This window comes from Doryrhamphus excisus, linkage group LG16 (assembly GCF_037039965.1).
Source record: "Doryrhamphus excisus strain RoL-2023G ecotype Guam linkage group LG16, RoL_Dexc_Guam_v1.1, whole genome shotgun sequence".
Classification (NCBI taxonomy): domain Eukaryota; kingdom Metazoa; phylum Chordata; class Actinopteri; order Syngnathiformes; family Syngnathidae; genus Doryrhamphus; species Doryrhamphus excisus.
Genome location: NC_136372.1, coordinates 202,077 through 222,042, shown reverse-complemented (window position 1 = coordinate 222,042; position 19,966 = coordinate 202,077). Strand labels below are relative to the sequence as shown.

Sequence of the window (19,966 nt, the reverse complement as noted above, 5' to 3'; positions counted from 1 at the left end):
TTCCCTTGGTGAAGATGCTTCATTTCACAGTCGGCCTGCTAATCGACTAATGTGTTCTCATGTTTCAGACCTTTGAGTTTGGCCGAGGCGCAACAAGCCGGTTTCCGGTTTATTTTGAAAGTCCCGGCCGGATGCGGTCTTTGGCATCCTGTCTCGCTTCACGGCTGTCTGGCATCGGGACGCGGCGGAGGGAAGGAAGGAAGGAAGGAAGGGAAGGAACGAAAGGAAGGCGAGAAGTGTCGCAGAGCCCGAAAAAAAGTTCCGAAACGCGAACAAAGTCCACATTTATTCGGCGGCGCGACCAAAGAGGAAGCTAACAAACGTTAGCGGGAGAAGGCGGGCGAAGGATTGCGACTTTTGAGGAAGATTCCACGGCGGGAATGTCGCCAGGCTCGTGCGAGGAGCTGGAAGCCATTTGAGGGAAGGTAAGAAGTTTCTCTCCGCCTCCAGAAAGGAAAAGTTCCATTTTGTCGGGAGCCGAAAAGGTCCAAACTGTTGACGTGCCCGTCGTGACACGTTCGGTTCTGTCCCACACCCCCCCTCCCCCCGTGGAATGTGCAGGAAATTAGGTTTACTAAATGACCCCGAAGACGAAAAACCCCGAACAGGAACCTGCAGGTCCGAGCCGGACCTGTTGAGGGAGAACGTGCGAGTGCTTTGGAAAACCTCCCGAGCCACGCAGCCCCCAGGACGGCCAGCAAAGTGGGCCAAACGTGGGCCAAAAGTGGGCCGATGGCAGACGTGATGGCTGCTGATGGAACTGACAGCCCCGCTCGGCCCGCCTTACGTAACACGGCCAGCCGGAAGAACAACTTCCTGCTGGTCCATCGGAACCGTGAAGGACGCCACGGCTGATTGGCCCAGTTGGCTGCGTGTGACCTCCTGAGCGCCGCGCCAACGTCTCACCTCTGACCTCTGACCTTTCTCTTCCCCCTCCAGGTGACCCCACCCAAACCAGGACAGCGGGGGGCGTGGCGTCCGGGCCGCCGGGCATGACGCGCTGAGCGGCGTTGTGCGTTCTTTTCCGTGGCGGCTCGCCGACCGGGACCGGGATGGGGAAGGAGCAGGACCTCCTGCAAGCCGTCAAGACCGGAGACCTGCCGTCCGCTCAGAAGCTCCTGTCCAAGCTGAGGAGCGGCAGGAGCAGTGAGTGCCCTTGCTAGCGTCATTGCTAGCGTCCTTGTTAACGCCCTTGCTAGCGCCCTTGCTAGCGTCATTGCTAGCGGCCTTGCTAGCGGCCTTGCTAGCGCCCTTGCTAGCGGCCTTGCTAGCGGCCTTGCTAGCGGCCTTGCTAGCGGCCTTTCTAGCGGCCTGCCACCAATAGATTGTTCCAGCTGGTAGAGTGGTCGTTTCCTAACCCAAAGGTTGTTGGTTCCATCCTCCGTCTTGCCGTGGTCGTGGGGAAGTATCCTTGGAGGTATCCTTGGAGGTATCCTTGGGCGAGATGCTGAACCCCAGGGGCTCCTGATGCTGCGTCATCAGTAGTGAAAGACCATTTACCGTTGCACCACCTTCTCTGCCAGAGAAGAAGACGACGTAGCAGGAGGGATTCGCACCCTCCTTCATACTGGTCATGAATCTAGCAGGGAGACTTCGCCATCTGAAGGCGACTCCATCTTGGCTTTATAGCAGCGATAGAAGACGTTTGTTTGGTATTTCTACGAATATTTCTTGAGCTTTTCACCTTTTGTTTGCAAGTTATGCAACATCCACCACAGATAGGTAGCGGTCCTGTGGGGCCGTCTTTCTGCTTCCTTGTCTCCATGGCATCCTGCCCCCCGTGTGGGCGGGGCGGGCCACACAGATGGTCTCCTGCCAGGATTAAGGAATTAACCTCAGAGGCTGCGGGGGGGCGGCTGATGATGTCATCAGACGGTTTTTAAGGTTTCTAAGAGTTGAGATGCTCCACTCGCACGGTGCGGTTGGAGCAGCGGGAGACGTGTCAGCGTTTGGTAGCCCCCCGGCACCCTGCGCTCATGCTGGCGTGTTAGCATGCTAGCACGTCCCGCCCCCCGCCTGGAGGGGACGTGTCAGCGCGTGTCTGACATTCTTCGTGTTGTTTGTTTTGCCCAATGTTCCGTCAGGGTGCTGAGGTGGAACACAAAGCTCCTCTGTGTGGGGAGCCCGCCCGGCCCCCCAGGCTCCTAGGGGCCGCCAGTCCGGGATCTGGCTTGGCTCCAAAAGGCGCGACCCCACGTCCCTTCCCACCCCCGGGCGGACGGCCGCGTGCCCAACGTTACGTCATCCACAGCGCCGCTTTTCTCTCGTGTCACTTTCAAGTCTTTTGATGTGCTGGTCACATGACTTCCTGCGTGCGACACCTTCCATCCTTCTCTTGCCGTTGCTGCAGAGATCCTCCAATGCAACTTGAGAGGATGTCTCACTCTGACAGCCCAGAGACGGCTGCCATCAAACACGCACGTGCCACATTCCCCACCATGGCGTCCTGTGGCGCGTCCACGTCAGCCATGTTGATTGAAGGACTCAAGCCAGCTTGGTCAACGTCTCCAATGTGGCCGTGCCGCATCACGCACACGACAGGCTCGGCTCCGCCCCCTTGGAGCCCCGCCGCTAACATGTCAGGAGAGGAAGTGTTTGTCTGGAGATTTCTGAAGGGTCACGGCCAGGTCACTCGTGTCACATGACTTCCTTTCAAGTCACATGATCCTTCGTCAACATCCTGCCATCGCTGCAGCACGGAGGCGCTTGCAGTTGGCGTGGCTGCTTTGCAAACGTCTGATTTGGGGTAGGCTCCGGCTGGCGTAGGCCCCAGCTCAGACATGCTCCGGCTAGGATAGGCCTCAGCTGGGATAGACCCCAGCTCAGACATATTCCAGCTGGGATGGACCCCAGTTGGGATGGGCTCCAGCTGGGATGGACCCCAGTTGGGATGGGCTCCAGCTGGGATGGACCCCAGTTGGGATGGGCTCCAGCTGGGATGGACCCCAGTTGGGATGGGCTCCAGCTGGGATGGACCCCAGTTGGGATGGGCTCCAGCTGGGATGGACCCCAGTTGGGATGGGCTCCAGCTGGGATGGACCCCAGTTGGGATGGGCTCCAGCTGGGATGGACCCCAGTTGGGATGGGCTCCAGCTGGGATGGACCCCAGTTGGGATGGGCTCCAGCTGGGATGGACCCCAGTTGGGATGGGCTCCAGCTGGGATGGACCCCAGTTGGGATGGGCTCCAGCTGGGATGGACCCCAGTTGGGATGGGCTCCAGCTGGGATGGACCCCAGTTGTGATGGGCTCCAGCTGGGATGGACCCCAGTTGTGATGGGCTCCAGCTGGGATGGACCCCAGTTGGGATGGGCTCCAGCTGGGATGGACCCCAGTTGGGATGGGCTCCAGCTGGGATGGACCCCAGTTGGGATGGGCTCCAGCTGGGATGGACTCCAGCTCAAACATACTCCAGCGGGGACAGCTGGTTCATTGCGGTCGTGGTTGCGAGTGTGAAGACGGCTGCCAGGGCTGGACTGCGGTTGGGATAAGACTGGAATGAAACCGTGGACGGTAGTTTGAAGCCAGCCATGGCCGCATTCTTGCGGCAGTGTTTTCTTCTCCATCGCCAAGCTTAAAAATAACGTGTGCACATTGCGGCTCCTTCACTTTGTCTTGCTAGAAGAGACCCAGTGAGACCTCGGGCCTTGTGCTTTTATTTTGAAGGTTAGCGTTTGCTGCCCGATGGGAGCACGGCGGGCACACGGCAGGACGGGGCTTTGCCGGACAATAAAAGCTTGATGAGAATGATTAGCATGTTCGTATTGACTGTGTGGCAGTGGCAGAGTGGAGCATCGTGCTCACAACGGATCTTTGTTGCATCATTATTGGGGCTGGTCGGGAAATCCAGGTCACGATCAAAGCAGCAGCGTTCCCGCAGGGAGGACGTCTTGTTTTCCTGCTCCTTCTCTCAGATGAGAGGGGCGGGGCTTAGGGGCCCGCATCCGTCTGCTCACACGTGAAGGGCTGGCTGAGATCGGCCAATCCCGTGTGGAGCGGCAGGTGGGGGCGGTGCTTCTCCACCAGCTTGTGATGATTGGACCTTCTCTGTTCTTTCAGAGCTGTTGGGGTCCGCAAAGAGACTCAACATCAACTACCAGGACTCAGACGGGTAAGTCCTGAGCTCACCTCAAAGGTCAGGGGTCAACGGGCAACAAGGTACGCTTGATTTGTTGTCAAGTTCATCCTACTTTTGACCTTCCCCCAAACACATCCTTCTCCTGCACGGGCTGCATTCTACTTCCTGTTCTATCTGCCTTCCTCTTTCTGTGCCACTCATCCTCGCTGGGGTTCCGGGGATGCTGGAGCCTATCCCGGCTGCCTATCCCGGCTGCCTTTGGGCGAGAGGCGGGGTCCAGCCAATCCCAGGGCAGATATAGACAAACACTCACACTGTCGGGTCGACCTAACATGAACAACTGTACATCTCTACATCAGTCATATGTCAATCATATGCCTGTTACCTCTAGGGGCGGGACTTATTATCAGTGAGGGGTGGGGCCTGAGCAAAGTGTGTCAGTTGTTTGCTTTTGTGCTTCAGGCAACATTTGCACACATCCATCATTGCTTGTGTGTGTGTGTGTGTGTGTGTGTGTGTGTTTGTGAGCGACAGTGACGGTCCATTACCGGCGTTCCCGCCCTGGGCTCCGTGACCACATGAATGCTGCTGTTATGCAACACGCGAGGGGAGGAAACTCCTCTGCCTTTTGTTCTGGTGTCACATGACCTCCTCGGAATCACATGCACACTTTACTCTTCTTCTTGGCTGACTTGGCTAACTTCCTCCCTCTCGGCATCCAGCTCCTTTTGGAATACATACGTATATGTACACGTACTACGTACATACACATATACATATACTACATACATACACGTATACACATACTACGTACATACACGTATACACATACTACGTACATACACGTATACATATACTACATACATACACGTATACATATACTACATACATACACGTATACATATACTACGTACATACACGTATATATATACTACATACATACACGTATACATATACTACATACATACACGTATACATATACTACATACATACACGTATACACATACTACATACATACACGTATACACATACTACATACATACACGTACATATACTACATACATACACGTATACATATACTACATACATACACGTACATATACTACATACATACACGTATACATATACTACATACATACACGTATACATATACTACATACATACACGTATACATATACTACATACATACACGTATACATATACTACATACATACACGTATACATATACTACATACATACACGTATACATATACTACATACATACACGTATACACATACTACATACATACACGTATACATATACTACATACATACACGTATACACATACTACATACATACACGTATACACATACTACATACATACACGTATACACATACTACATACATACATGTATACACATACTACATACATACACATATACTACATATACTACATACATACACGTATACACATACTACATACATACACGTATACATATACTACATATATACACATATACACATACTACATACGTACATACACGTATACATATACTACGTACATACACGTATACATATACTACGTACATACACGTATACATATACTACATATATACACATATACACATACTACATACATACACGTATACATATACTACATACATACACGTATACATATACTACATACATACACGTATACATATACTACATACATACACGTATACATATACTACATACATACATACACATATACTACATACATACACATATACACATACTACATACGTACATACACGTATACATATACTACATATATACACATATACACATACTACATACTACGTACATACACGTATACATATACTACATACATACATACATACACATATACATACACATCACTGTGTTGTCATGTGACATGTGTGTAACCTTTGACCCCCGCAGGTTCTCCGCTCTGCATCACGCCGCCCTGACAGGAACGGCCGAGCTGCTGGTGGCGCTGCTGGAGGCGCAGGCGTCGGTGGACGTCAAGGACAGCAACGGTAAGACCTCATCATTCTCATCATCCTCATCCTCGCCATCACCGCCTTCATCGCCGTCGGCGTGTGCAGGCATGCGGCCCCTCCATTACGCGGCGTGGCAGGGCAAGGCCGAGTCGGTCCTGATGCTGCTGCGTTCGGGAGCGTCCGTCAATGGAGTCTCCCTGGACGGACACATCCCTCTGCACCTGGCCGCCCAGTACGGACACTACCAAGTGGTGAGACCCTCATCTTCACCTTCATCACGCCGTTCATCATGGCCTCCAGACTCAAACCCTGCCTCTCTCAGTCCGAGATGCTCCTGCAGCACCAGTCCAACCCCTGCCTGGTCAACAAGGCCAAGAAGACCCCCCTGGACCTGGCCTGCGAGTTTGGACGAGTCACGGTCCGTGTGTGCGTGTGCGTGCGTGTGCGTGCGTGTGCATATGTGAGAGAGAGCCGCTCACCCCCCCACCCCCCCACCCCCCATGGCCCCCGCAGGTGGCCCAGCTGCTGCTGAGTAGTAACATGGTGGTGGCGTTGCTGGAAGGGGAGAGGAAGGAGACCACGGACTCCGCCTTCACCACGCCGCTGCACCTGGCCGCTCGCAATGGACACAAAGACATCATCGTGTAAGAGCACTCACTCCGCATGGCCGCTTTCCGATGGGATGGCGTGGGACGGGAACAGGAAGTCCCAGGCAGGACATTGAGATGTAGGCGTACATGCTGAGGCGTCGCCGTGTTTCCTGCAGGCTGCTGCTGAAGGCGGGCATCGACATCAACGCCACCACCAAGTCTGGCACCGCCCTCCACGAGGCTTCGCTCTACGGCAAAACCGAGGTGGTGCGGCTCCTCCTGGACGTGAGTCCTCGCCATCAGCTGCCGGCTAGCATGGCTGCGCCAAGTGGCTAGCGCTAGCTGCTTTGTGGCTAACTGCCTGACCCACTCTTTAAAGCGTGTGTGTGTGTGTGTGTGCGTGTGTGTGTGTGTGCGTGCGTGTGTGTGTGTGTGTGCGTGTGTGTGTGTGCGTGCGTGCGTGCGTGCGTGCGCGCGTGCAGGCTGGCGTGGACGTGAACATCAGAAACACGTACAACCAGACAGCCCTGGACATCGTCAACCAGTTCACCACGTCCCACGCCAGCAGAGACATCAAACAGCTGCTCAGAGGTGGACCACCATGTCTCTACTGCCCTCCAGAGTTCTTCATGAGCCCAGCCTGCCTCCTTTGACCTTTGACCTGTGACTGACACCTTGTGCTCCTCCACAGACGCCACAGGTGTTCTGCAGGTCCGAGCCTTGAAGGACTTCTGGAACCTTCATGATCCCACCGCCCTCAACATCCGGGCCGGGGACGTGATCACGGTGGGGCCGCTCATCCGCCATGATGACCTTTGACTCGGGATTAGTATGCTTAACTCTGATTGGTTCCCAAGCTGGGGTACGTCAATGGCCATCGGGGGGGCATGGGGATCCCAATGAAAAGCAATTGGCGCCTAACACTCAAAATGACGAGTGCGCCTGAAGGCATCATATCAACAATAAGCGTGAATGATGGATAAGAGTGTTTCATCCTGAAGAGGTCATTTCTATCGGGGTTCCAATTCGGGGACAACCTGGCACCCCAAAATGAGGCTTTATTGGTGCTTGTGTTTAGGTACTATTAAGGGGGTAGTGTAGTCTTGTAGCGTTGGGCCACCATGGGAAGATTCCAGGCAGATCACGGACACGTCATACCCGACAAGCGGGATCAGAATTGGCAAACTGCTGTGGTGCTTTTCCTGTTAGGGGGTCCGTACAGCCCCGTGGCTGGAAGACTTTGGGGGCCCTCTGGGTGCGATGAATGGATGTAAAAACCCGCCCCGGTTGCCAGACTCCGCCCCCTGGCACCGGTGGAGATTCCAGTGCGACGCTAGACCGGTGGCAGAGTGGTCGCCATGGTAGCGTGGTGCTGACGGATGTCCTCACCGCAGGTGTTGGAGCAGCACGTGGACGGTCGCTGGAAAGGCCACATCCACGACAGCCAGAGGGGGACGGACCGCGTGGGCTTCTTCCCGCCCTCCATTGTGGAGGTCATCAGCCGGCGTGGCGGTGAGTTGACCCCGCCTCCTCGACTAACCCGCATGCTTCCGGGTCATCCCCCTCCCGACGTCCTGCACCCCTTGACACCCCCCCGCACCTCCACATGTCGCCCTGTAGGGGGCACCTTGTCCCGCCACGCCTCTTTGCCCGCTCAGCGCCAACAGCTGCTGTCCCGAGGCCCCCTGTCCACCAACCTCAGCTCCGCCCCTCAGACCGACGACTCCTTCACGCTGTATGCCCCCCCCACCCACGTGGTTCCTCCGCTCTGCAACGGCCTGGCTGCAGGTATGCCCGCCCGCCATCACGCCACCCGTCACTCTCCGATGACATCATCAGACACAACCAACAACTAACCAATCAAACGGCACATTTGCCGTGGGCGGCCCCCTCTGGCCATCGTGTAACCTCATTGGCCACGCCCCCCGATAGAACTCCGCCATCTGCTAGGTGTGTCTGCCGGGACCTGCGGGTGCTCAGGGTCGCGTGTCACGGTGGGGCAGCCACGGGTTCAAAACCATCAGACTAATGACGATGACGATGACGTGTAGTTTTAGAGTTTTAGACTTTGGTTGGTTGATGTTTTATTTCCAGCTTTCCCCAACAATCCTAGACACGCCCCCCCGCCCCCTGTCAGACCGTTGACCGCCGTGTCTCGCTGATGTCGGAGTTCCGTGCCAAACTTTGCTTTGTTCCTGTGTCAGCGGGAGACAGGAACAGTGTCGGGAGCACCGGGAGCGTGGGCAGCACTCGGAGCGCGGGAAGCGGACAGAGCACGGAGAGCAACAGCGTTCCCAACGGGGTCCAACCCCCCGCAGGTCACCATGACAACAGCAGCAAGGTAGACTGTCGTCACGTGATGTCTCTCAGCCGCTTGTCCCGAGTGTGTTAGCTTCCTGTGTCTCTTCAGACGGCGCCATCTGCTGGTGAGTGTGGACGCTCAGACAAGCAGCACCTTCTGGCTGCAGGTACGTTTCCACGGCAACCGCCTCCCGACGACGAATGAGCTCCAATGTGGAACGGTCCAGATGTTGAGGCGTGTGACCCCTGTGCAGGTGTGGCGCCCCGCAGGCCCACGGTGACGGTGCAACAACCGGCAGAGCAGACCTTCAGCCAGCAGTTTGTTCGCCCTCAGCAGCTGCTGGACGGGAAGGTAAGTTCACGCCTGCTGCTGCTGACACGCCCACGCCTGCTCTTCATCCCCACGTCAAACATCAGACATGTCCGTCAGGATGCCGAGGCCATCTTCCAGTGGCTGAGAGAGTTCCAGTTGGAGCAGTACACCGGGAACTTCATCAGTGCCGGCTACGATGTTCCCACCATCAGCAGGATGACGCCGGAGGTTAGCAAACACCATCAGAGCTCCACGTGTGGCGTAGCGTTCATGGTCGGCGCGGCAGGAAGTGCAGCATGTCAAGTCGCCTTTGTGTCCAGGACCTGACGGCCATCGGCGTGACCAAACCTGGACATCGCAAGAAAATCTCCATGGAGATCAACAAGCTCAACATTCCTGAGTGGCTGCCGGAATATATCCCGGTAAGGAGTGTCTTGGGGGGGGGGGGGCACAGTCTGATCTCATGACGTCCTGTCTCACGTCACCTTGTATCTCATGTCACTTCCTGTCGCTTCACTTCTGATGTTACCTTGTGACTTCTCGCGTTATCACGTTGCTTCTTGACTTCCTGTCTCAACTGGTTCTTGTGTCACTTCATTTCATGTCATCTCATGTCATCTCATGTCATCTCATGTCATCTCATGTCATCTCATGTCATCGTCTCATGTCATCGTCTCATGTCATCGTCTCATGTCATCGTCTCATGTCATCTCATGATGTCATCTCATGTTGTCATCTCATGTTGTCATCTCATGTCACCTCATGTTGTCATCTCATGTCATCTCATGTCATTGTCTCATGTCATTGTCTCATGTCATCGTCTCATGTCATCTCATGTCATCGTCTCATGTCATCTCATGATGTCATCTCATGTTGTCATCTCATGTCATCTCATGTCATCGTCTCATGTCATCGTCTCATGTCATCGTCTCATGTCATCGTCTCATGTCATCTCATGATGTCATCTCATGTTGTCATCTCATGATGTCATCTCATGTTGTCATCTCATGTCATCTCATGTCATCTCATGTCATTGTCTCATGTCATTGTCTCATGTCATTGTCTCATGTCATCGTCTCATGTCATCTCATGTCATCGTCTCATGTCATCTCATGTCATCGTCTCATGTCATCTCATGATGTCATCTCATGTTGTCATCTCATGTCATCGTCTCATGTCATCGTCTCATGTCATCGTCTCATGTCATCATCTCATGTCATCATCTCATGTCATCTCATGTCATCGTCTCATGTCATCTCATGTTGTCATCTCATGTCAACTCATGTCATCTCGTCATCATCTCATGTCATCTCATGTCATCATCTCATGTCATCTCATGTCGTCATCTCATGTCACCTCATGTTGTCATCTCATGTCACCTCATGTTGTCATCTCATGTCATCTCATGTTGTCATCTCATGTCACCTCATGTTGTCATCTCATGTCATCTCATGTTGTCATCTCATGTCATCTCATGTCATCTCATGTTGTCATCTCATGTCACCTCATGTTGTCATCTCATGTCATCTCATGTTGTCATCTCGTGTTGTCATCTCATGTTGTCATCTCGTGTTGTCATCTCATGTCATCTCATGTTGTCATCTCATGTCATCTCATGTCATCTCATGTTGTCATCTCATGTCATCTCATGTTGTCATCTCATGTTGTCATCTCATGTCATCTCATGTTGTCATCTCATGTTGTCATCTCATGTTGTCATCTCATGTCATCTCATGTCATCTCATGTTGTCATCTCATGTCACCTCATGTTGTCATCTCATGTTGTCATCTCGTGTTGTCATCTCATGTCACCTCATGTTGTCATCTCATGTTGTCATCTCATGTCACCTCATGTTGTCATCTCATGTCATCTCATGTTGTCATCTCATGTCATCTCATGTCATCTCATGTTGTCATCTCATGTCATCTCATGTCATCTCATGTTGTCATCTCATGTTGTCATCTCATGTCATCTCATGTCATCTCATGTTGTCATCTCATGTCACCTCATGTCACCCCAACCAACCTCATGTCACCTCATGTCATCTCATGTGACTTCCTGTCATCTCACGTCGCTTCCCTGGCGTGTCATCATCATCATCATCATCATGAGTGGGGCGTGTCGGGCGGTGTCGGGCGGTGTCGGGTGTGCTGACTCAGCCGGCTGCTGTCTTTCAGGTGGAGCTGGGCGAGTGGCTGAGCGCCATCGGGCTTCCTCAGTACCTAAAAAGGCTGTCGGAAAACGGCTACGACAGCATCAGCATCGTCAAAGATCTGACGTGGGAGGACCTGCAGGAGATTGGCATCACCAAGCTGGGTGAGGAGATGCCCCTCTTGGGGTGTCTGCGCTTCTCCCGAGCGTCCTTCCCTTGATTGTGTCCATCGTCCCGCAGGCCACCAGAAGAAGCTGATGCTGGCGGTGAAGAAGCTGTGTGACATCCACCGGGCCGTGGCTCAGGCCCAGTCCGGCCGAGGAACGTTGCGACGCAAAGCCCCCGGAGCGCTCCATCTGGTCGCCATTGAGCCGCCGGACACCAGCGGGGAATGCGCGTCCCCTCACACCCCCAAGATGCTGACCTTCCAGGACAGCGAGCTGAGCGCCGAGCTGCAGTCGGCCATGTCAAGCCACTATGCGGACTGTGAAGACGGCCTGGTCTTCAACGACACCGTGGGCTTGTCCCAGAGCCAAGACAGTATTGACACCCGATCCAGAGGATCCGGGCGCTCCCAGGAACGGCCCACTGCCTCAGTCACACTCCACAGCTGGTCCCAGGAGAGCCTGGACATCAGCATCAGGAACCTCCCCGAGGGCTGGGACCAGAGGCCCCTCCACAAGCAGGTCCCTCTGGGAACGGCCACCGTGTTCAAGTACCCCGCCGTCCCGGCCAAACCCAAACTGTCCCGCTCTCACGGCTCGTCCCCTGGCGGCTCACCGGTGTTGAAGGGCTTCAGTTACCTGCACTCTCACTGTGGATCCACAGACCTCCATGCCAGAACCAGACCTGAGGACCACATCCAGACTCTGGCGTCCGCCAAGAAACGGGCCCACAGCCTGAGCCGTCACGCTTTGTCTGATGGAGAACCCGACGAGGAAGACGAGGAGTTGGCTCTTCCTTCTGGGAACGTGCCTTCGTACGCCACCTTGATCCGAAAACCCGTTCGCAGTCTCACGGCCCGAATCCAGTCCAGTCCAGAGAAGGGTGGTACCGTGGGCCGCAGTCAGTCTTTCGCTGTACGAGCCCGGAAAAAAGGACCTCCTCCGCCCCCCCCCAAGAGACTGAGCTCGGTGAGCAGCAGCACCAGCGGCGAACTGAGCGACAGCAGCACCACATCGTCTGGCGGCGTGGTCACCGACAGTCCAGGGAGCGTGAGGAGCATCACGGCCTGTCTAGAAGGACACCGAGAAGCCAAAATCCCCCCCGATCCCAAACCTGACCCTGTTCTGCTGGGGCCACTTCCCCTTGAGTCCAAAGACACCCAAGGGCTGCGGCAGAGGGGGCAGAGCGAGAGCCCGCATGTGCAGTCCTGCCGCCACGTGGACCCAGACCAGGTCAGGTCTGATGCGGATGAAGAAGAGGCCAAAGGCTGCGGACTTGAAGGGTCGTCGTCCCCCCACAATAGTTCTAGCGAGTGCATCCCCTTTGCTGAGGAGGGCAACCTGACCATCAAACAGAGGCCCAAAGCTCCGGGACCTCCCAGGGCCGACGCCGTCCTGGAGCCGCTGGAGAAACCTTGCACCAAGACCCTGGACGTCCCCGAGTTCAACCTCAAGGAGTCGGACACGGTCAAGCGTCGACACAAACCCAAAGACAAGGACGGAGACGGGCCGGCTGAGGCCGAGTCGGCTTGCGGTGGAAATCACGACCAAGAGGAGGACGTCTGTTTGAGAAGGAGCGAGGGTAGTCCCGACAAAGCGTCCCCCGTCAGACCTCTGCCGTCCCCGAAACCGCCACTGGTGGCGCCAAAACCTGTCCGCCACAGTGTGGTGGCAGCGCACGGCAGCTCACGTGAGGAACAGTCATTCCAGTCCTCCAACCGTTCCCATCACGATCACCGCAATGCGGTCCACTTGCATTCTTCAGCAGATGGACTCGGACCTCCAGCCGTGACTTTCAGTGTGGTCCAAAGTCTGGCCTTCTCCTCGCCGTCCTCGCCGACCCCTCAAAGCCCCTCCCTGTCAGCCACCAAAGGTCAGCCCCTGGGGGGTCAGGGTGGGACAGAGGTCCAGCAGAAGCTCGATGAGACCAGCACGTCCCTGGAAGCGGCCCTCAAGGCCGTGGAGAGGAAGTTGATCATGGACGAGTGTGACGGGTGAGACATGCTGGCAGGTGACAGGAAGTCTTTTTTTGTCTTTTTCACCCCTTTGTTGTCTTTCACGCTCTGCAGCGCCAACACCGTCAAGTCGGCAGGAACCATCCTGGACGACATCGGGAACATGTTTGATGACCTGGCTGACCAGCTGGACGCCATGTTGGACTGAGTCCGGGTCCGTCACAATAAAAGCTCTGTGAAAGCAGCACTTGGATTCCCGGTCCACGGATCATCTTCTTCCTTTTCAGTCTTTGTGGGAGGGAGCTCAAGTGTCACTTCCTGTTCCAACGCTGCCAACAAGGACAAACTGAAGTATTTATTGGAGTCAAAGTGTCTTCGCGAGACGCATGAATGCATCACGACTGAGAACCTCAAACACTGGAATCAACAAAGACCACGGAAGAACATTTTATACCTGATATCAAATATCATAACCTGACACTTCACGTCTCGACATTTCTAACCTATTCTGTCCTCGCCGGTGCGCGTGTGTGCGTGCGTGTGTGTGCGTGTGTGCGCGTGTGTGCGCCTGTGTGCGCGTGTGTGCGCGTGTGTGCGCGTGTGTGCGCGTGTGTGCGCGTGCATACATACACACAGTCTGACTGCACAAAAGCTTTCCTTTAACTTCCATTTGGACTCTTTTTAAAATATGAATTAGCATGATGTTTGTTAGCATGGCTGATGTTTTATTGGGTATAATATGTGTTTATTGATCTTCAATTTGTTCATTAGCATGTTCAGGGACCACGCTAACTCACGTGATCCTTCACAGCGCCTCCTACAGTCCAACAGTGGAAGGATAGTCATGGCGAGGAAAAGCTGAACGACTCGTTTCAAAAGGGAAGCTCACGATTATGTCTATAAAATATGTATACATATATATATATATATATCCATATATTATTGTATGTACGTGTTTATTTTCCACACGTCTATTCAACCAAAGTCTTTGTACAAATGTAGCCGTGTCCGGTCACGTGACCTCTGCCTGGCGTCCTTTTGCTACGTGGAACTTTGATTCCAAATAAAAGTGAGTGATGAAGGTGCGGTGAGGCGCTTCTACCAGCAGGGGGCAACATTCGTCACCCGCTGGGTGTGTTTGTTTTGTCAAGCCTGGCAGCCTCGCCGCGTGGTCGACGGTGACGCAGTCGGGGCTGGGAAGTCACGTGACCCTCGGTGCCGTTTTCCGGGATTCGTGCATGGCCCCGCCCACTCCCTCCTTGAAAAGTCGTCAGGAGTCGGAAGAGAAATCTCAGTCCAGCTGACAGGACGAGCAGGTAAGCAGACAACTTTTCACTCGGCTTCTTTTCTTTATCTTACCGACGAGAAGCCGAACGAAGCCGACGAGCGAAGTAACAACTAAGAACTGACAACCAAGCGGCTAACTAAGCCAACTTTACTGCGAGTTTGCTTCCTGCTTTACTGCGTCACACCGACAATGTAGCGACGTCATCAAAAGAGCATAGTTGCCGTTCCACTTCCTGGTCGTTTCTCCAGTCTAAACATCTCAGGTGTTGTTTTGAAGGAGAACCAGGAAGAGCGCAAACGATGACTTCCGTGACGTTGGGCGCACAAACGTGCTCGTCGGGTTTGTGGGTGTGCACGTCAGCGCACGCGCGTGTAGCAGTCATTTTGGCTCCCTTTCGCCGTGTGCCACTTCCGGTCTTCCACCTCCTGCTCTGTGATTGGCCGTCAGCCATCACGTGACCCTCTCTTCTGGTCACTGATTGATTGGGTGATTAGCTGACGGTAGGAGTTGATGAGTCATGCCGGAGAAGAAAAGGCGCCGAGTCGGGCGTGTCGCTGAGCGATGGCGAGACTTTGGCCTCGGATTGAATGTGGCGATGTGGCAACGTGTACATTCACGTTTGGTGTCTCCACACCTCAGCATCGCCATGGCGTCCAAGAAGACAGGAAGTCGTGTGGCCGAGGCCGAGGCGGCAGGGGAAGTGTCCATCATCCGCATCCCGCCCCATCACTACATCCACGTGCTGGACCAGAACACCAACATCGCCCGCGTGGAGATCGGACCGCTCACCTTCATCCGCCAGGACAATGAAAGGTCAGCGCACGTTTGACCCCCACCGCCATCACGTCACCGACGCCGCCTGACTTTGGCTCCCAGGGTCCTCTTCCTGCCGGTGCGGATGATCATGGTGCCGCCGCGCCACTACTGCGTGGTGGCCAACCCGGTGGCGTGCGACGACAACGGCCGCGTCCTCTTCGACGAGGCGGGCCAGGCCAAGCTGCGGCATGCTGACCTGGAGATCCGCCTGTCCCGAGATCCTTTCCCTCTCCATCCCGGAGAAGAGATTCAGCAGGTCTGCGTCCGGAAGGGGGCGGGGCAGTTGGCGCACAACCAAAGAAGCTAAGCGATGTCTTTGCGCCTCAGGACGTGACGCCGCTGCAGGTCGTCTTTCCCGACACGGCGCTGCGTCTGCAGGCACTGCTGGACTTCCAAGAGGAGGGCGGAGACGACCGCGTCGCCGGAGACGAGTGGCTCTTTGAGGGACCCGGTGAGTTGGCTTGTTGCCATGGCAACCTCTTCCCACGGCTCACGCCGTGTCCTCGCCATCAGGGACGTACATCCCCAGGAAGGAAGTGGTGGTCCTGGAGACCATCAAGGCCACGGTGATCCGGGAGAACCAGGCCATCAGGCTGCGAGCTCGCAAGGAGGGCGTCGACCGCGGCGGCGTGCACCGTGTAACAGGTGAGACACGCCCCTTTTTGCTCGTTCAGTCCCTGCTTTTGGACTCCACCTTCTGCGTGTGCCCGTCCAGGGGAGGAGTGGCTGGTCAGTAAGGTGGGGGCGTACCTGCCAGGCGCACACGAGGAAGTCATCGACATCGTCAACGCCTTCATCCTGACGGACAAGGTGACTGACTTCCTGTGTCCGAGAGAGACGTGCGGCGGCGTCTCTGACGCTGTCCTGGCCTGGCCTTTGCCCCACAGAAAGCGCTGCACGTGCGCGCTCTGCGGGCCTTCAGGGATGTGGGGGGGCACCAGCGGCGTACGGGGGACGAGTGGTTGGTGACCAACGGCGACCACGAGGCGCACATCCCCTCGGTGGCTGAGGAGGTGGTGGGTGTGGTGGACGTGACCACGCTGAGCAGCCGCCATTACTGCGTCATCTTGGACCCGGTGGGACCCGACGGCAAACCTCAGCTGGGCCAGAAGAGGGTGGTGAAGGTGAGCAGAGGGGGCGTGGCTTGTGGCCTGACCGCAAACTTACGTCATGTGGCTCCGCCAGGGGGAGCGCTCCTTTTTCCTGCAGCCCGGCGAGCGTCTGGAGCGCGGCATCCAGGACGTCTACGTGCTGTCCGAGCAGGAAGGACTGCTTCTGCGAGCCGTGGAGGCGTTCACCGACACCCAGGAGGTGAGACGCACGCCATCGCAGGCTCCGCCCATGCGCATGGGGCCGCTTGGAAATGCAGGGAGAACCTCTCGCCTCCTGACCTTGGGTGCGGGGACGAGGTCAAACGTCACAGACGTCTCTTAGCTGGCATGGCTGAGATGCTAACGCTATGCTAACAGGCTAAATGTGGCAATGTTGTGTTTGTAGGACGCCATCTTGGTTGCCTTACCTCAAAAACGAAAACGTGCTGATCAGGTACTTCTCTGTGGGCACTTCCTGTTTGAGTCTCACTGGGAATGACTTCCTGTTTAATCCTCACTGGGAATGACTTCCTGCTGGGAATGAATTCCTGCTGGGAATGACTTCCTGTTTGGTCTTTAATGGGACTGAGGTGTGATTTCTCTGCTTCACCGCCCCCACCAGACTAATCCGCACTCCTTCTTCTTCTTCTTCTTCTCCTTCTTCTTCTTCTTCCCTGACTACATGTCACATGATCCTCCCACTCACCATCTTACTTCCTGCTTTATTTTCCCGCTAGTGCTCTTCCCCCCCTCCCCTGACCCCCTCCTCGCCCCCACAATGCATCGCCACGTTAACCCTCGTCTCCGTCCTCCTCCCGTCTCTCCCCCGTTCTCTCTGCCAGCGCGAGGAGGAAGACGGTGACGAGGACGAGGAGCGGAGCAAGCGTCCGCATCGCAGCGCCGTTGTCCGCCGCCCCGGGGACCGCTGGATGCTGCGAGGCCCCATCGAGTATGTCCCCCCCGCCACGGTGGAGGTGATGCTGCGACGCCAGGCCATCCCACTGGACGAGAACGAGGGCATCTACGTGCGGGACATGAAGACGGGCAAGGTAATGCCGGCACGCCACATGGCGCCCCGCCCCCCCAGGCTCACGAGCGTGACATGATGCAGGTGCGCGCGGTCATCGGGCAGACATACATGCTGAATCAGGACGAGGATCTGTGGCAGAAGGAACTTCCTCCCAACGTGGAAGCTCTGCTGACGTCGACCCGTGACCCCCTGGCGGACCGCTCGGACCGTACCAGGACCAGCGAGGTCCAGGCGAGGAACAAGACCCTGGTGGTCTCCTACAGGGTCCCCCACAATGCGGCGGTCCAGGTCTACGACTACCGGGAGAAGAAGGCCAGGTGGGATGTGGAGGGGGGGTGGGGGTTTTGGGGGTCGGCCCTGACTGGCGTCTGCTGTCCCCCCCAGAGTGGTCTTTGGACCGGAGCGTGTGATGCTGGGACCCGACGAGCAGTTCACGGTTCTGTCCCTGTCCGGGGACAGACCCAAACGGGGCAACGTCATCAAGGCCGTGTGCCTGCTGCTCGGCCCCGACTTCTTCACCGACATCATCACCATCGAGACCGCCGACCACGCCCGCCTGCAGCTGCAGCTTTCCTACAACTGGTAGGCCCATTCAAGATGGCCGCCGCATCGCCACGCTGACTCCTCCTGTCCTCCTCAGGCACTTTGACATCAAGCCGCCGGCCGACGACGCCGATGCCGCCGCCCTCTTCTCGGTGCCCGACTTTGTGGGCGACGCCTGCAAAGCCATCGCATCACGGGTCCGAGGCGCCGTGGCCTCTGTGCAATTTGACGACTTCCACAAGGTGGGTTTCCACGTTCTTCCCAAATGCGTCCCGCTCCGGTGTCCCGACACGCCGCTCCGCGTTGTCCCAACCAGAACTCCAACCGCATCATCTGCTCGGCCGTGTTCGGCTTCGATGAGAAGCTGGCGGTGCGCCCCAGTCTCCGCTTCCATCAGAACCGACTCGTCATCAGCAGCGTGGACATCCAGTCCGTGGAGCCCGTGGACCAGAGGACGCGCGACGCCCTGCAGAAGAGCGTCCAGCTGGCCATCGAGATCACCACCAACTCCCAGGAGGCGGCGGCACGGTGGGCGGCCTCCCCAACATTCAGCTAAGCTAAGTTTGCTGCGTACGCTAAGCTAAGCGTTCCTCCTGCAGTCACGAGGCCGAGCGCCTGGAGCAGGAAGCTCGAGGGAAGCTGGAGAGGCAGAAGATCACGGACCAGGCGGAAGCTGAGCGAGCCAGGAAGGAACTTTTGGAGCTGGAGGCCCTCAGGTGACTTCCGTACTTCTGACACTTGCGTTCTAAGCTCGCCGTCCTAAGGTCCGAGTGCGTCCTCTCTCAGCGCCGCTGTGGAGAGCACCGGTGCTGCCAAGGCTGAAGCGCAGTCCCGGGCCGAGGCGGCTCGTATACGCGGCGAGGCGGCGGTCCACGAGGCCAAACTGAAGGTGGAGGCTCAGCGCATTGAGGCGGTACGTCCTGTTTACCGACGTCCTGTCGGCACGTTGCTCGCTGACGCTCAGAAGCTCCAAACGTGCGCCTGCAGGAGGCGGAGCTGCAGCGTCTGGCGAAGGCTCGCGAGCAGGAGCTGAGCTACAGGAAGGAGATGGACCATCTGGACCTGGAGAAGAAGGAGCGTCTCACCAACATGGAGAGTCAGCACTTCAGTCAGGTGGTGGCCAGCCTGGGCAGCGACACGCTGCAAGAGATGGCGAGAGCCGGACCTGAGCTGCAGGTAAGAAAGGCGAGCCGTCGCCGTCGCCGCCACCACCGTCGCCGTCGCCGTCGCCGGGGAGTCATGTCTTGGTTTGGTGCCGCAGGTGAAGATGCTGCAGGCTCTTGGCCTGAAGTCCACCCTCATCACGGACGGTGCGTCGCCCATCAACCTCTTCACCACCGCCAACGGCCTGCTGGGGATGCTGCCGGGACCTGTTCAGTGACGCCACAGGAAGTAGTATCCATTCACATCCGTAGATTCCGATATATAGATCATATCGATAGTATGTATACGTGCACATCTGTCTGCTTGAAGGAATAAAACAACTAAGCTCTGAGTGGCTGTAATGTGTCCCTTTGTCCACTAGAGGGGGCCGGACAGTATGGTGGGTCCCTTAGAGCCCCGCCCACTGCTTCCCTTTGCCTGCCAACATGGCTGCACACAAACTAGCCGGCCCTTGAACTCCTTCGCTTAGCTCACTTCAGCACAAATAACTTACAGG

At 56.0% G+C, this 19,966-nt stretch overlaps 2 protein-coding genes across 5 annotated transcripts; both read left to right on the top strand.

Annotated features, from left to right (window-relative positions):
• The first annotated feature begins 147 nt into the window (after positions 1-147).
• On the top strand, positions 148-14,100 carry caskin2b (CASK interacting protein 2b). Of its 3 annotated transcripts, XM_058049567.2 has the most exons (20): positions 148-425; positions 940-1,146; positions 4,058-4,109; positions 6,001-6,098; positions 6,168-6,313; positions 6,385-6,480; positions 6,576-6,706; positions 6,829-6,937; positions 7,135-7,243; positions 7,344-7,438; positions 8,047-8,164; positions 8,273-8,440; positions 8,857-8,993; positions 9,063-9,120; positions 9,208-9,305; positions 9,384-9,494; positions 9,587-9,688; positions 11,445-11,583; positions 11,660-13,577; positions 13,653-14,100. In XM_058049567.2, the coding sequence occupies exons 2-20, from the start codon at positions 1,053-1,055 to the stop codon at positions 13,744-13,746; spliced, it is 3,873 nt and encodes a 1,290-aa protein (XP_057905550.2). In that variant the 5' UTR covers positions 148-425; positions 940-1,052; the 3' UTR covers positions 13,747-14,100. The 3 variants fall into 3 exon arrangements, with proteins under 3 accessions (XP_057905550.2, XP_057905551.2, XP_078653102.1); XM_058049568.2 differs by lacking the exon at positions 8,273-8,440; XM_078796976.1 differs by lacking the exon at positions 940-1,146 and having other exon boundaries at positions 149-425.
• Positions 14,101-14,692: 592 nt separating this feature from the next.
• Positions 14,693-19,801, top strand: mvp (major vault protein). Of its 2 annotated transcripts, XM_058049583.2 has the most exons (18): positions 14,693-14,854; positions 15,466-15,639; positions 15,703-15,898; positions 15,970-16,093; positions 16,156-16,287; positions 16,358-16,452; positions 16,530-16,766; positions 16,828-16,953; positions 17,140-17,187; positions 17,576-17,782; positions 17,845-18,080; positions 18,148-18,345; positions 18,404-18,548; positions 18,623-18,834; positions 18,906-19,022; positions 19,093-19,219; positions 19,294-19,482; positions 19,568-19,801. In XM_058049583.2, the coding sequence occupies exons 2-18, from the start codon at positions 15,473-15,475 to the stop codon at positions 19,685-19,687; spliced, it is 2,676 nt and encodes an 891-aa protein (XP_057905566.2). In that variant the 5' UTR covers positions 14,693-14,854; positions 15,466-15,472; the 3' UTR covers positions 19,688-19,801. The 2 variants fall into 2 exon arrangements, with proteins under 2 accessions (XP_057905566.2, XP_057905567.2); XM_058049584.2 differs by lacking the exon at positions 17,140-17,187.
• Positions 19,802-19,966: the final 165 nt, after the last annotated feature.

Bases quoted from the DNA above. Each gene is read 5' to 3' on its own strand.
- caskin2b (XM_058049567.2), top strand. From the start codon at position 1,053: ATGGGGAAGGAGCAGGACCTCCTGCAAGCCGTCAAGACCGGAGACCTG. The intron at 6,314-6,384 runs GTGAGACCCTCA...TGCCTCTCTCAG, and splicing joins AGTACGGACACTACCAAGTG to TCCGAGATGCTCCTGCAGCA. The intron at 7,439-8,046 runs GTGGGGCCGCTC...TCCTCACCGCAG, and splicing joins GGGCCGGGGACGTGATCACG to GTGTTGGAGCAGCACGTGGA.
- mvp (XM_058049583.2), top strand. From the start codon at position 15,473: ATGGCGTCCAAGAAGACAGGAAGTCGTGTGGCCGAGGCCGAGGCGGCA. The intron at 18,081-18,147 runs GTGGGATGTGGA...TGTCCCCCCCAG, and splicing joins TACCGGGAGAAGAAGGCCAG to AGTGGTCTTTGGACCGGAGC. The intron at 19,220-19,293 runs GTACGTCCTGTT...GTGCGCCTGCAG, and splicing joins AGGCTCAGCGCATTGAGGCG to GAGGCGGAGCTGCAGCGTCT.